General features: G+C 40.0%; 1 protein-coding gene across 1 annotated transcript in view; it reads right to left on the bottom strand.

The window, feature by feature from the left end:
- Positions 1 to 3,789: 3,789 nt before the first annotated feature.
- The window catches only part of UBA2 (ubiquitin like modifier activating enzyme 2), a 33,103-nt gene continuing 20,779 nt past the window's right edge, over positions 3,790 to 16,113 (bottom strand). The window contains exons 13-17 of the mRNA XM_081033115.1: positions 15,879 to 16,034; positions 14,372 to 14,468; positions 10,183 to 10,288; positions 8,334 to 8,470; positions 3,790 to 6,825 (exon numbers count right to left, since the gene is read on the bottom strand). Of these exons, the coding sequence (XP_080889241.1) occupies positions 6,644 to 6,825; positions 8,334 to 8,470; positions 10,183 to 10,288; positions 14,372 to 14,468; positions 15,879 to 16,034 (678 nt within the window). The 3' untranslated portion in view covers positions 3,790 to 6,643. The remainder of the gene's footprint in view (positions 6,826 to 8,333; positions 8,471 to 10,182; positions 10,289 to 14,371; positions 14,469 to 15,878; positions 16,035 to 16,113) is intronic.

Genomic DNA, 16,113 nt, shown 5'->3' with positions numbered 1-16,113 from the left:
CATTCAGAGGAGCCATCTCATGAAAAATGATCTTCTGCTCTGAGAAAAAGACAAATCAACAATCATCACATTCTCTACCATTTAAACATGGAAACATTGACAAGACTGGTGAAACTTACATACTCACGTTTTACTGGTAGGAGTACAAGTTGGTACAACCTATCAGGAAGAGCAATTTGGCCTTATTAACATCCTCACAAACAAACAAAAACACTCTTATAAGCAGTAATGCTCCAAGAATCTATTCTAGGGAAGTGATCCAACATGCAGATAACAATGTAAGCACAAAAGTGTTTATCATATTATTTATGTATCTATACAGTCCTAGGATATCCAGCCTTCAGATGAGGAGTTCAGAGAGAGCTCTCTGCCTCTGAGATAGTTCTTAAATAACTGTTCCATCCCATCTTCCCCACTTAGACCTTCCAAGATTTAAACAATATATTGGAGTCCGGGTGAGCTAAAACACATTACTCACTCTAATAGTAATAAATAACAACAACCAAAACCCACAATCAGAAACAGAAACAACCCAAAACATTTGCTTTCTCACTCCTGGCCATTTGGTGGCCATTCTTGATTGGGGGTGGGGGGACGGCAGGCTGTCCCACACCTAAGACAGGAAGATGGTGGCCACAAAGACCATCAGCTCTAGGCTCCAACTCATTGTATGAAAAGTGAGAGTACTGCTGTGTACAAGCAGACTCCGAAGATGATCAGACAAGGCAAAGCAAGTCTGACCATTCTAGACATCTTCCCAGCCTGGAGGAAATCTGAAAGAGAGTACTACGCCATGTTGGCCCATACTGGTGTCCATCACCACAGTGGCAATAATACTGAACTGGGCACACAGTATAGAAAAATACTACAGAGTCTACACACTGGCTATCGTGGATTCAGGTGATTCTGGTATCATCAGAAGTAGAACAGAATAGACTGGTGAAGAGTAAATCATGTAAATTTTTTCTTCAGTAAAATTGGCCAAATCTTGTTTAAATTAATTATGAGGTAATTAAATGTTCCCTGTTCAACATTAGAACAAAGTACTTCCATGAAGTGGGAAATACATTAAGCAATTTATAAATACGTTAAAAATATTTCCTGGTGTCGGGAATCATACCATTGTCATCCAAATGGATACAAGGTAGTATTTAAAATTGTGTGGTCTCATTTCTATGTTACCTGGATGTGTCCCAGACCCCATCTTCTTTTGTACCCTCACTACGCTGGCTCTTTCTGAGAAGCACGGTGGGGGAGAGAAAAACACAGGGGCTGCCTCACGGGATTTGAAGCTTCTATGGACTCGCTGCCCAGCCTCCAATGATGCCTTCTCTGTCCTCCACTGATGTAGGGATGTTCTCTGTGCTCACCTCTCTCTCTGGCCTCCTTCCTGGGTCCAGTGGTGTGTTGGTAAATGTCCCATAACCGGTGCTCTGGGGGAGAGTTGTACAAATCAGGAGCCCTGATGTATATCATTTGCCAATACCACCATGATCAATTTCAAATTAAATGGTGTCACTGAACAGAGTTTGGAAGAAATTGGTATAATCAGCTTTCAAAAGCTAGTCTGAGCTGGCTCCGACTACCACTGCCAGGGGCCCACCGTTGGAGAAAGGAAAGGTTTCGCAAAAGAATTGCTGGGCCTCTCCATCTATCATCCTCTCAAGTTAACCAGAAACTTCCCTTTGTCTAAGCAAATGGACACTCTGAGGCCGGAACACACATGTTCAATAGTCTCACACCAGGTTCTAAACTACCACCTTTTCCTTTTAAGTCCCCAGAGGCTGATCCTACCCACTCTGTCCACACTAATGGTGTTTTTTTTAGAGATCCCCAAGTCTCTCCTTGTAATCTAGTTTCCATCAGACCCCCTTATCAGTCTGTAGTGTCTGGACCCCAATGATGGACACAATTCAGGGGTTTTCCCACAGTCATGAGATGCACTCAGATGTTAATCAAATGTGGCTGGATAACTTAGGTTAACTAGAGAAGATGGATGGCATGCAAAGTCCACATGGAGGAATTGCTGGGATCCACACTTCCTTCCCTCCCTTCAGGCGGAGGCAGTCTTTACCCTTCTAATTTTTCCTGGGGATAGCAGCAGGAATCTTTCACCTGAAGTACTTTATACCTCCCCTAGCTCAGCTCCCAGGGGCTGGTGTCCCATAAACACACAGCACCAGACCCAAGGGGCATTTTCTGTCTGAGCCACTGGGAGGCCGGCTGTCTACTGAAGTTGTGCCCAAGGGGATTTTTCCATCCCTTCTTCTCTGAGACCCAGCTCTTTCAACCAGATTGAATCCACGAACTTCCCCTGATGCTGGTATCCTCTTAGGCCTCTCTGGGGGCACAGCAGTTTCAAAACATTGACCGATGAAGCCATAGACAGGGTGGTTCCCCAATCTAAAAATTAGGGTTAGGATCTGATAATTACAGTTTGCTTCCTTCATCAGGGAGCAAGTGGCAATCTTGGAAGAACCTTCACTTTCTTGCCCTGAGACTTTATCCTGCATTTACCCTGCTCTGAGACTTTATCCTTGTACAAACTTTGTACGAGGCAGACCCCAGCCAGACTGCAGCATCATGGGGCGGAGCTATTGGGGGAGAGAAGGGGGCAGGCAGAATCCTACAGCTTTCGAATCATACTTTTGGGCTTGAGGTTGGAGCGCGTTAAGTTTGAGTGATGCTGGACGCTGCCACTGGGGCCAACTGAGAAGCGTGGCAACACATAGGACGTGGGTCCTCAGATCCCCATGCCACCACCTATTGCTGCCGTGAGATGAGAAGTTGGGTTTCTTTGCACACCAGCCCTTAATGTCTTAGGGCTTTCAAAGGTTCCTACCTAGGCTGGCAAAGTTGGCAAGGTTTTCCAAGTGCAACACCACAGTGCAGAGGAGGGATGTAGAGTGAGTGATACAGTGTGCACAACACCTACATTTTTCTAAGATTGATTAATCTCTTGAAAATCAAATGAATTGAAGATTTCTACAGTGAAAACCTGAGGACCTTCTTGGCACATTGTACATTCTAGTACAATTTTTGCTCAGAGCCTTTCCCTGTGTAGTAAATCACCACTCATAGCAAGATTAAAAAATTGTAAAGTGAGTCAGAAATTTAGCAAAACTTCCAAAAATGTTATTTTACCAGGAGGTAAGTGCCTTCAATATATAATCAAACTGTACAGCAGCATCATACTCCTACAGTTCAACTCAGTTGATTTAGTGCGAGTTCACAAATTTCTCGTTTCTGGCTAGGTTTTAAATTAGATGTAAGGGGGAGAAATTCCCTCTGTGTGCAGAATGCAAATAATGTATTCCCAGTATGAACGTTTCTGTAAAAATACTTCTCTAAATATATCCTCCTGCAAAACGGTCAAATGGGGATTCTGGACCTCAGGAACACTGGCACATGCAAATGGGAGGCCTTCACCACTTCTACAAGCCACAATTACTACAAACACCTGTCAACATTTTAATAGTTTTCACTTTCTGTAAATTAAAAAGGGCTAGTAGAAAGCATCAATTTGCCCGTATTCCATAGGGCAAGTCCTCTGCAGACATGTGTGCCACCAATGGTCAATTTTCAGGAACAGCCACACCTATTATGAACCAAATCCTTTCTGGCTGCTTCTAATAAATCTCCTGGTAACAACTTGGCTCTCTTAGTTCTCTGAAGGCTCAAATGAGAGTTCTTCCTAAGTCACAGCCTAGCAGCAAGGATGAGTAAAGCGGACTTCAAGGTTGGACCCAGGAATCACTGTAACACTTTCTCATGCCAACTTGTATTTTTAATAATCTTTATTGCCTTTCTGATTTCAATCATGTAATAGAATATACTCAGTACAAAACTTGAAAACGTCACATAGGCACGAAAAGAAAATACAGACCATATATCTCCACTTTTATTATTAAAGTTTTCAGAGAAAAGTTGGATAGTACAAGTAATGTATATAGGCTCCACCTAGACTGGATGTTAATTTTGCTTTTTTCTTCCTATTTTGCTGAGCCATTTAAAAGTTGTAGGTATTACAAAGCTCCATCCCTAATATTCCAAGGATACTGTCCTACATAAGATTATCATACCTAATAATTCCATTATCACCTAATTTATCCCCTTTTCAAATTTCCAATTGTCACAGATTGTTAGTCATTTATTTTGCACTTGAGTTCTAGAAACACCCACATTCTGTACTTACCTAGTTGTTCCCTCTTAATGTTTAACTTGTTCCTCTACCCCTCTTTTTCCTGTCAGCTGGAAATTAAGTCTAGATGCTGGGTTAGATTCAGGTTTGGTTTTTTGTTTTGCCTACGTGCTGTTGTTTCAAGTTTTTGGCATCTACTGATGATTCTCATCTGGTCAGTTATTTCATTAAGGGTTCAGGGTCTATATTAAAACACTGAATCCTTGGAGTACAAATGAAGAATTTCCATTTAAGCCTTCAGCATGTAGATTGATCTTTGGGACCATGGACTCTCCAGGTAAACTTCAGTTGCCAGACTGCTCCCAATGAGGCTAGAAGATGGTTTGTCAGGCTGTATTTCAGGCTCACGCTGCTGTGGAAACAACTTTGAGGAGTCTTACTTTCAGCTCCCCCACTGAGAAGACAGCTCACATGGGAAAACCATAAATACACGGCCAGATCTAAAGTGTCTCCACACTCCAGGCTCATGAAGGCAGTTTGGATCTGTTAAGTCTAGTTGAGCAAGACCCTTATAGTCAGACTTGCCTTGCTGATAAACCCTGATTTTAGACAATAGGTAGAAAATGGACAGAAACTGCTGGGAAAGGATGAGTTGAGATAAAATCACGGGTCTGCCCAAACAGAAACACACCTCTACAGATCAAACTGGCACTTACTGCCATGTACATTCAAATGAGAAAGAAAACAAAAGAACACATACAAAATGCCAGAAACACACTACTGACAATTATGGAGGGTGAAAAGGCAGGGTGAGGTTTTAATGAAGAAAATTTCAAAATTCAAATTTCTGGAGCTTTGCAGAGTTCAAAATTGAAATGATTAACAGTTAACCGAAACTTATCTGAGAGGTGGCATTCCAAGATACTTCGTTTTTATCTGTAACATAGTTCTATAATAAAAAAATTTCTTTTTCCTGGAGGAAAATGAAACACCTTCTAGAAATCTAAAGGCCACATGAACCTCACGGGCTGAGATGGGTAGGGGTCCAGCTTGCTCGCAGCTGCTACCAGAGGCTGGAAGCCAGCCTACCTGGAGGCATCGAGCAGCTTGCTCCTGAGGGCTGTCTTGTTTAAGATTTTTCTGAAGGCTTTGATTACATGCTGACTTTACAAATGATCCAAATCAAGGAGTAAGTTAATAAGCTGGGTGGCAGAGTTAAGAATTACACAAAGTGGGAGAGTATAACCAATTGCCAATTTGAAATTTAGTTGACTGTGTCCAGTAACACCGACGGCAGAGGCAGAGAGTGGGGGAAAGAACTTCACGGGTTTCTGTTATCTGCAAATTCAAGGCACATCTGTGTGAGAATACCTTACAGCCAGGGCCCTCTGGGGTCCAGGACAGATGTGAGTGCTGACCCACTGCATCTGTGGGTTGGAGTGGGACCTTGAACGGTACACTCAAGAAGGGACTCCAATGAACTGAGGGAGCAAGCAGTCAGAGAAGAAAGTAGAATGAAGGAAAAATTCTCCCCCTCTGGAATCTCAAATCCATGGTCCCACATTACTGGGGCTGGGCCAAAGATCACTCAAAATGCTTTCAACAAAAGGCCAACTATTTACAATCCAAATTTAAAAAGCAACATTGCCACTAAAAGCTGTATTTTAGAAAGCACTCATCTATGGCAGAAAGTGGAGATCTTTTAACCCTGACATCTACTACAAGTTAATTTTTTAAAAGGAAAGAACTGAACACACTGCAGTAAATATGATGGATAAACCCAACAAAGTAGCAGACACGGGAACCGTGCAGGTATGTATAACAAGTATGCAGATGCCATTTATTTGGTCCATAGGTACAGTATAGCTTTATTTGAGTTTTACAAAACATCAAATATAAATAACTTGAAATTGTAACAATACACAAAAATTGGCTTCTTACATGGACATACCAGGCAGTACAAGCTGAAAACTTGAGTAAATTAACATTGTTTTACATTAATATATACAGTGCCAGGTAACATTTAAAAACACGCTTCAATGCATAGCACTTGATACTTTTTTGAATCTGTTTCAGTCAGTTAAAGAGTATGAAAATGGTTAGATCTAGGCTAAAAATAATTCTTCTTCTAACCAAAAATAAAGGCATAATATTTATAACCAGGTATCAACTTTACTAAACCACAATATTTTAAAACTATTAAATGATACCTAAGGGTATTTACATTAAAAAGGCAACATGCATTGTGTTGTTTCACCTCATGACTGGTTATGCAAACGCTTTGTTCAAAGGGTTTTAAAACTATCTTCCTACTTCCCACATGGCATTCTGCAATGTGTCTAATAGTTCTAGCAAAATGAATGCTTTCAAGAGAGCACAATCATCTTCAAGTCTCTGGTCAATTTTTTCCCCTTTGGAATAAAGGACGTAACAAATAACCTGGTCCTGCCCAGATGTCCTAGTGTAGTGCAGTCAGAGGCTTCTGTTCAGAGGCATTTCTGTTCAATCTAATGCTATGACATCATCAAGCTCTTCTGTCTGTTCTGTGCGTGACTTCTTTGCACCGATATTCTCTTTCTCATCTAATTTCCTCTTGCGACTTCTCTCTTCTGCACCAATGTCAGCATTATCTGAAGGACCTTCTTCATCTGAGTCAACTATGAGCACATCATCTTGCTCTTGTGCTTATTTCAAAAAAAGGAAAAAGCTGGTTAGAAGTGTGGGAGTTACTAGTGGCTCACTAATATCTTATGTAAGTGAAAAGCTAACTCTTCCGATATACACCAAACTTAAGAATGGCTGCCTTTAGAGAAATTTCGCTTTATATATTACATATTTCTCTACTGTTTTAATGTTTTCCATAACAAGCACTTATTTCTTTTCTAATCAAAACAAAAACTTGTAATAAGCATTATATAACTCAAAGGAATTATTAGTTCCTTGTTTCTATTTCTCCAACAGAAAAGGGGAAGGTACAAATGCTAATACTGGTAGTAATCACCATCGTCATCACCATCGTCACAAACAATGTATACATAGCACTTACAACGTGCCAGGAACTGTTCTGAGCACTTTGCATATAACTCATTTAATCATCACAACAATCCTATAAAGAGGATAACATTATTATCCTTTTTCCAGAAAAGGAAACTGAGGTAGAAAGGTTGACTTGCCCGAAGTCCCACATTAGCGGAGGATAAGGTCAGGATTCAAACCCAAGCAGTGGGCTCTCTGTAGTACATGCTTTTAACCTGACACTACAGTTGGTTTTATGCCCCTCCACCCTATTCCACAAACTCAAAGGCAGAGTACCTACGTTACTTATTGCTACAGCCTCTGCAACCTACCCACTGTAGGGTGTTAGTAAATGCACATTTCAAATTACAATTTTAAAAAAACTACCATAGTCCCTTCCTCAAAGGAAAATGATGGACCTCTCTATTTTTAGAAGGAAAAAAGGTCATGAACTCTGGGCCAAACTCTACATAGTCTCAAAGTTCATCTTTCAAACTCACAGAGAACATCAGAACCAAGAACAACCATATTCCAAAAAACACCAAAAACACTGGGTCAGAGAAATGGAAACAGATTAGTAAAAAAATCGGTAATTTGTCATTTCCTGACTTAAAGAATGAAGAGGTATATGTGCACTGGGAGGTGGGGTGGGGTGGGGGGAGTAAACATCCAAATCCAGCAGTGAAGCACCAATCACCAGACCTGACCACCCAGGGAAACAAAGTCTCTGATGCACTTTCCCCAAGACATACTGGTTCTGAGAAAACTGGGAAACGCTACGAGTCTCTACTTACCAAGCATCTATCTGTTCACTCAAAATAGTCAGATGCACTGAGCTGTTGCCCCTAAATAAAACACAGGTATACAAAATCCAAAACTACTACTACTAAGAATGAACATCTTTATGCACTACTAACTCACCGAAATTTCCAGTTGTAAAAACCCACAAACAAAAAATAACAAAGTATTTCTATTTTCCTTAAGAATATTCCCCAGTTTTAAATGTCTTCATAGCTCATACAATCAAAGCTCCATGAAAACAATCAATGCTAAACCAACACACACCTCCAGTCCTGCAGATTCTTCTTTATGGTCGACATTCATAAAATAATCAGTGTTTCTATACAGTCTTCTTTGGTGGGTAATTAACAACCTGCAGGCTGGGGCCATGACTCACCTGTGGATGTGGAAGGCTGAGCTCCATCATCACTGCCATTGGTTATGCTTTTAGCAGCCTCTTCAGCTTGTTTGGGCCCCACTTTTTCTGGGGCATCACCAACAACTTCAAATTCAACATCTTTTCCTAGATCTTCGCTGTAAAAAAACCACACACTATAAAACTGGACCACGATCAAACATATGGTGATGGAAGGAGAGCTGACTCTGGATGGTGAACACACATGGGATTTATAGATGATGTAATACAGAATTGTACACCTGAAATCTAGGTAATTTCACTAACAATTGTCACCCCAATAAATTAAAAAAAAAACACAAAAAAACTGGACCACCACTATGACTATTCACAAAAGAAGAGGCGCACTGTTCCTCAAAGCTCCGAGTGTACACTATGTACATACCAAAATGTTAGGACTCTGCTTTTCAAAGAGCTAAAATAAAAAACAAGAGTGTACACGACAGATTTCTGTGGTAATTCAAAACTCTTAACTCAAATGGTAAATACCACTACACCTTCAAATCAGGTAAAGGGTTTCTAAGTGTGAAATAACTTGTATTGCTAGAGCAGAAAACTGAGCCCAAAACTCTATGGCTCAATGCAACTCTGTGGTATTATTTCTTTAGCTACTACGAGAAAAAATTCTACACACTATTCTAATCTTGACTAAAGAAAGTAATTTGGCGTTTTAGGAGTAGGATTACATGGATTCTGGATTTCCCATCTTTACAGGCAGCATACTGCTTTTATAATGAGTTCTCAAAAATATGTACAAAAGTTTAATGCATGAATGTCACACAACAGACTTACGTTATTGGGGGGGGGTTCTGTTCCCAGAGCTAAAAAATATGATTAACCCCCCCAATCACGCCTCCTCTTTTAGATACCATCTGACGTATTTCCCTTTTATTGTACATGTCCTTTCATTGTCCTTTCTTTGTCACCTGAACATAAGCACACCCCTGACATCCAACTGGTGTCTAACTGAGGCTAGAGATCACTCATAGCATGATTTATCTTTGCCTCAATGGGCTAATTGTGATTACACTTATTATTAATCACCCACATTCAGTCCTTCCTGTCATCTTATGCTTTTCATAAAGCAAGTATATAAAATACAATCTTCTCCAAACAACTATACAAGCTATATGTTTGTATAGAGAGGGTGATACTGGCAAAACAACTGGACACAGCTGGCAACCCTTTATGTTGCTTAGATAGTACCCAGTGGTCCTAAGCCAGGGTGCAGTTTAGGATACCAATGAACACGCACAACAATGCACCTGGTTCAACAGATAAAATTACCAAAGTGGAGGACCATCTGTATGTTAATTGTTATATATATGCGAATATTCTGTAATGTGAGCACTTTGAATGCTTTTTATTTAGGATGTAAAATCAAAGAAAAAGAAAAATACAACTTAGAAATCTATATGGGGTAATTCAAAATATTCTCGTTATTGTTCCAGATCACAAATGAAACATCTGTTTTATGGGACAAATATTTCTTCTAATAAACATTTTAAAATAATTGAAAGTTTTATTCTAGTTTAATTCTCAAAATGAACTCACCTCTGATTGTAACTTCAAACACCTAGATTTATACCCTCTTTTTGATCACGACCAGTTACCTTAAACTTCTGCCTATCCCTTTTATTTCTGAATTCCCAAATTTTTCTGTAGGTCAAATCTCAGGGAATTTAGTGGCCAACTGGAGCAAACATACTGTGCAGTTTCAAATGAACAGTAGAGCTTAAGGGTGAAAAAAAACCATTTTATCTCCATCCACTTTATCTTAACTGTGAATATTCAAATAATTTCTTATACTTAAAATATTAGTAGTTCCTACCTATGAAGGATGTTGATCAATAAAGTGTAATCCTGAAGGAAGTCATCTGCTTGAAGCCGGCTCCCATTTCTAATTCCAAACTCTGACAACTTCTTGTGATTATTAGCTAGGAAATTTGAAAGGAATTTGGATACGTTAGTTATATCTCCTTGGAGTAGTCACATTAGTTTTAAAAAGGTTAATCCCCTATCATAAGCTGAATTGTGTCCCCTCAAATTCTTATGTTGAAGCCCCAACCCCAACACCTCAGAATGGGACTGCATTTGGAGATAGTGCTTTTCAAAGAACTGCTTAAATTAAGATGAGGCTTTTAAGGAGGGCCCTAATCCAATCTGGTATGTTCACAAGAAGCCAAGGAGAGAAACCTCAGGAGAAACCAAACCTGTCCACACTTTAAGATCTCTAGCCTCCAGAACTATGAGGGAAAAAAAAATTCTGTTATTTAAGTCACCCTATCTGTGTATTTTGGCATGGCAGCCCTAGCAAACTAATCCACTAAAATATTAGGCACTTAGGAATTCAGCCCTGAACACTCAACTACCACAACTATTTCAAGGGCACCAAACAGAAATTCTGAGAACCGTCTCCCATTTAAACCAAATTAATCTAGAATCCTAAAGAAGTCAAAGACAACTTTTCGAGTTCAAAATATATTCTATGTTGTGAAGAGATTATCCACAACTTCAACAAACTGCTTTTTAGCAATTTTTACAATTCAGAAACATGAGGAAACTTGAAATAAAATTTTCATTTCTCAACATAAATTTTCAACATTTCTCCATAAAGAGCTAGTGGGGCCTCCCAAAAATAAATATTCCAACCTAGTTCTATCGGCCACGTCATTTCTGTTTCATCTGAATATCCCCAGTATGTAGAATGTGCTTAGCACCCAGTTAGCACTCAATAAACCTTTGCTACATGGATTATAAATACTGCAATGAGGAACAATCTCTCCAACAAACTTTTGGTGTCACTACTTCCTACCTATTCTGGAGCCTTTCTGCCTCAATTATCCTTTCTCTAATGCATGTTCAAATGCTCCTCTCCTAAACTGTAACAGAACTCAACTCTCATCTACAAAACTGCATCCTCTGCAGCACAAGGAATATAATCAATAATACTGTAGTAACAGTGTGGTGTCAGGTGGGTACCAGACTTCTTGGGGGGACCACTTTGTAAGGTATATAAGTATCTAATCACTCTGCTGTGCAGCTAAAACTAACAGAATATTGTATGTCAACAGTAATTGAATAAAAAATTTTTTAATAAAAAAGTCTTTGAAAAAGAAAAAACCTGCTTCTCCGTCTTGCTCCCTATTCCCACTCCCTCCTCACAACCCTCAGTCCACTTTATTAAATATTTGTTCTTTGAGGGACAGACGTACAGAACCTGTTGGCCTGTCTCCCCAGTGCCTGACACATACGAAGTAAACTATATGTTAAATTCTGTTTATTATGCTTAAATTTACAGTATTGTGCCGTGTATAATGCACACTTTTGGCCCAAATTTGTGAAGGAAAAATAAGGTTGTGCATTATACATGGGTAGTACTAGTTCTTGTATCGATACAAATGTTTTTAATTATTTTACTTATGCTTATGAGTTAAAAGTGTAACTCTAGAAATCAATACCGATATCTGGATGCAAAATAGTCGCGTGGAATACGATAATCGGTTTAGTTGGACGTACGATGATCTTGCACCGATGAAGAGTCCTTGCCATTCAATGATGCCTAAATATCGTACATTTGTTACCGGTACATAAAATGTCTTGTGCCTTGTTATCTGTTCTTGTGTTTTATAATTATTTGTTACATAACATTTCTTGTACCATGTTAAAAACATAAATGCTAAAATTCCTTTATAATATACAAAATAAGTACCTAAATGTATACAAACAAAAATTTGAATTAAAGTTAAAACAAAAGTTTTTTCCCTGAAAGTTGGGCCAAAAACGTGGGTGTACATTATACACAGGAGTACAGTATACATGGCAAAATATGGTATGTAATTTTCTACATAACCAAACAATCTTTTTCTTTAATTTTTATTATTTCTCACATTGCTCGTAAGGAAAATGCTTTGCAAGTATCTCCCTACCCTGACCCGGAAACTTAGAAACTATTGACAGTTTCTAGTTCTTTTACATTGTTTAACATTTTAATCTACCTGAAATGTCCTTAGAAAGTGATTAGTTCCCACTCAGACTTCCATCCCCAAGACCTTTCACACATTCCCACTTACTACAACTCCTCAGTCCTGATACAGCCCAAAGGAAAACAGACACTGTGCATTCTAGCCAGGTGAGTTAGCGTCCTCTGGAAAGCCCGAGTCCTGGCAGCAGTCCTGGACAGGCCGAACCACGCTATTCTTCCTCACCTGCGCCCGCAAGTCTCACCTTGCAAATCTGAAATTTGTCATCTGCTTCTATCTTAGTAAAAATTGCCACTCCCTTCGTTTTTTTCCTAACTGGCTCCGGCCTCCACTCTCGCACCCTTAACTCACCCTGCGCAAATCACACTGGAAGGTCAACACTTTAATTCAGTGCTTAGCCCTGAAGCAAGTGAGATACCGGGGGAGGGGAAGACAAACACACATTACCTGCACACCATGGAAATCCTGCAGTGCACCTCCAATGAACCACCACTGCCTACCCCACAGCACCCCACCTTCCACTGAAACAAAATAACTGGCCATTCCCAAAGCCTCTTATGTTGTTTTCTAAGGCATGCCTTTTTAGATGCTGCTCATTCTGTCCAAATGCAGACACTCCCTTCTCTGCCCAGAGGGTCCTTACTTCTTCAAGAACTGGCCCAACAGTCCTCTTTCTCCTGTGACCATCCTCCTGCCCCTTTAACAAAGTTTCAATTCACACCCTCTTTTTCCACAGTATTTCTTACTGTACTAAATCCACTTGCTGATAAACTCTCCTTCCAGGCTATAAAGTACTTCAAACCAGAGACTACTGTCTTAGTCATCCTTAAATTGTGAGCGCCTATGACCATGCCTATCGCACAGGACTCCACACGTATTTAATAAATGCCATCTCATCCTCAGCAGCCCAGGTATTTTGTGGAGAAGGACCACATTTAAGCCACTGAGATTCTTGTCCAGTTTCTATTTTTAAGGTCCTAGCATCTGAAAGAGCTGGCTAAAACTAAAGACAGCATCTAGTCATAAAAAACGTTTTTTGTGTGTTTTTTTTTTAAAGACAGCTGGCTAGAATGGGCCTAAATATTCAACTAGACGACTCTTAAAATAGACTACTACCCAGCCAAAACATGGTCTCCAATTACTCATGATCTAGCGTCCCAAACAATTTCTAGACAGGAACTACAGTCAAGAATCTGAACACTTAAGTTTTAACTTAAAGAAGGCTTGACACGTGAATCCCCACCAGGGTGTGGCAAAGTGTACTGAATAAATGACCACTGAACAAATAGATGAATAAAAAGTCAATTTAAAGGGAAAACAATGCCCCTAGATTTTGAAAGTAATGGCAAAATTTGGAAAATGAGAAATCAACTAAAATAACCCAACAAATGAGATGCCAAAGTGACAGAAAAGGTGGGAGAACTTTAAGTCCAATCAGACTGACTAATGTACGCTGAACCAAAACCAGAACCAATTCTCACAAAGAAAGTTTAAACAGAATCAAATGCACTGCACCTTGTATAACAAATGCATTAACAAAAGGGATAGCCTGTTTGAACTTGAAAAATAGAAAGTCTAGAAAGCCTAAACTGGGCAGTGATTTTCAGCACTGCCTTCTGCTCTACAGCAGGAGCGGGCTACCAAGGCTCAGATTACCTACCCTGATCTAATAACCAGTCACCTTCTCATTACCATTTAGCCCCCAGGATCAATGATACAGGCAACAAAGTTCCTACCAAGTGGACAAGTGCCTTCCAAGTGGACATTTATTTGCAGTCACTGTAAATGGTGACTGTGCACTGGATTATTAAAAAATATTCCCTGAGACACGCTGACAACACGGAGTTCCCAAATCTGGAACTGTGGGATCCCACCAAAGCAATGCCGACTTGGGAGAGCACCTCTATGACCAAATATCGCCCTTTTCAGCGGAGATACTGAGAAACATATATAGTAAATGAATACATTAATGTGCATTCTTTCATTGAGGCAGTCTCCACTCAAATGAGGGGAGTGAACAAATGTAATGTTTAATACCTTCTGTCTCTCCCTCTTCTGAAGATATTAGGATTGTTCCTTTCCCATCTTCAATTTGGACATCTGGTGCTACCATAGCAAATTTTTCTTTGACTATCTACAGGAAAAAAAAAATTCAAAATATTAATATATGTAACTAAACACCATAAAAAAACTAGACTTTTTTCCATAAAGGCTCTATTTTCCCCTTCCATTGGAAAGGGGCCAAGTTGTTCTAAGATATCTTAGGGCAAACAAGACAGCAGCAGGAAACCACCCGATTATTTCATGCCCTCGTTCCATCCCCATGTTTGACCACTGAGAAAGATCAGATAAAACTTCCTCTAAGTGGGGGACTGAGAACTCCTTGTTTGGCTTTTGGTATTTTGTCCTCCCTTGCAGATTAGGTACTGAGCTAGACACATAAAAACATTTTATCTCAGTCTGGGTGACAACTCTGCACTGGCAGATGTTTCATAGATGCAAATGTTCTCATTAACTGATTCTCAGATAGTCTTCCCCTTCCCAAGTTCCATCTCTGTTTAAATTCCAAGATGGGTCAAAAGTGATAATATTCTGTCAAATCTACCTGCTCCTAAAGAAAGGGAACTCTATAAAGGTCTGTTTACCCTACAAATAGTGGAATTGCCTTTAAGATCAAGAATGAGTAGATACCAACTATAATTATTTCCTAAGAAAGAAGATGGGGCAACCACCCCCCACTGGCCAGTATTCCAAGTCCTGCTGCATCCCCATCCCAAACATAAGATCAAACCAACCTGCCACATACATCCATTTCTCCGCGAAATGGATATACATTCCCTCTAAAGTAGCCCTTAGAACCATGAAGGTCTAGGAGGTATATAAATATGTAACATGATGATGGATATAATCAGAGAACAATCTGGAGTGATCCCAAAAGTGGGAACTGACATCCATTGGGGCCACTTTGATATCTTTCCTAATAAAGAAACTAACCTAGCTGGTTTAGGAGGAACCTAAGGACCAGGCCACAGAACCAGACCACATCCTAAATAAACCCCATTTGCCTCACTCCAGAGCTCTACAGGTAAATGCAGGTGCACAAATGCTGCATCTCTTCAGGGACTAACGTAACACACCAGAATCAGGACCATTTAAGGGTATCTCCTACCTGCCAAAAAATATAGAATTTACATACTATCTGGGAAACAAAGAGCAAGCAAAGAGTCTCTTGCTTGCCAACACACTGTGCCATCTCTGTACTACCTGGGATGCATTTTCTAGCCAAATACACCCAATTCCTTCCTGGGATGTGAGGCACATATTCTGGAACCACAGAGAGAAAAGCCAGCAGGATCCCAGATGGTAAAGCAACCCAGAATATCAGAGTAACACACTTTAGTAGTCAGTCTTTCAGAGTAATCTCTGGCTTTTAGTTTGTTACTGGCTTCGCAGTAACACTGTAAAAGGCAAAAGGGAACTTGGGGGATTTTCTGGGAAAAGGAAAATGAACAAAGCCGTGGAGAAGAAGCAGCCTCTGGATTACCTTGTCTTGCAGCGTGAGAACAGTCACTTTGTGGACATTCAGCCGCACCGTCACCTCGGGTTTGCTGGCGCACACGTAACAGTTAGGGTTGGGAGGGTCCAGTGCACAAGGCACAAGGAGCTTCTTTCTTGGGTTTGGTTGTTTATTCAAAAAAATCTTCGGAGGAGGAAAAACACAAGCAGAAATCAGAAATTCAAGTTACAATTTTATATATCATACAATCTGAAGTTTACTG

Source organism: Rhinolophus hipposideros, assembly GCF_964194185.1.
Source record: "Rhinolophus hipposideros genome assembly, chromosome: 21".
Taxonomy (NCBI): domain Eukaryota; kingdom Metazoa; phylum Chordata; class Mammalia; order Chiroptera; family Rhinolophidae; genus Rhinolophus; species Rhinolophus hipposideros.
The sequence above is the reverse complement of the archived record's forward strand: the minus strand, read 5'-3'. Positions and strand labels throughout refer to the sequence as shown.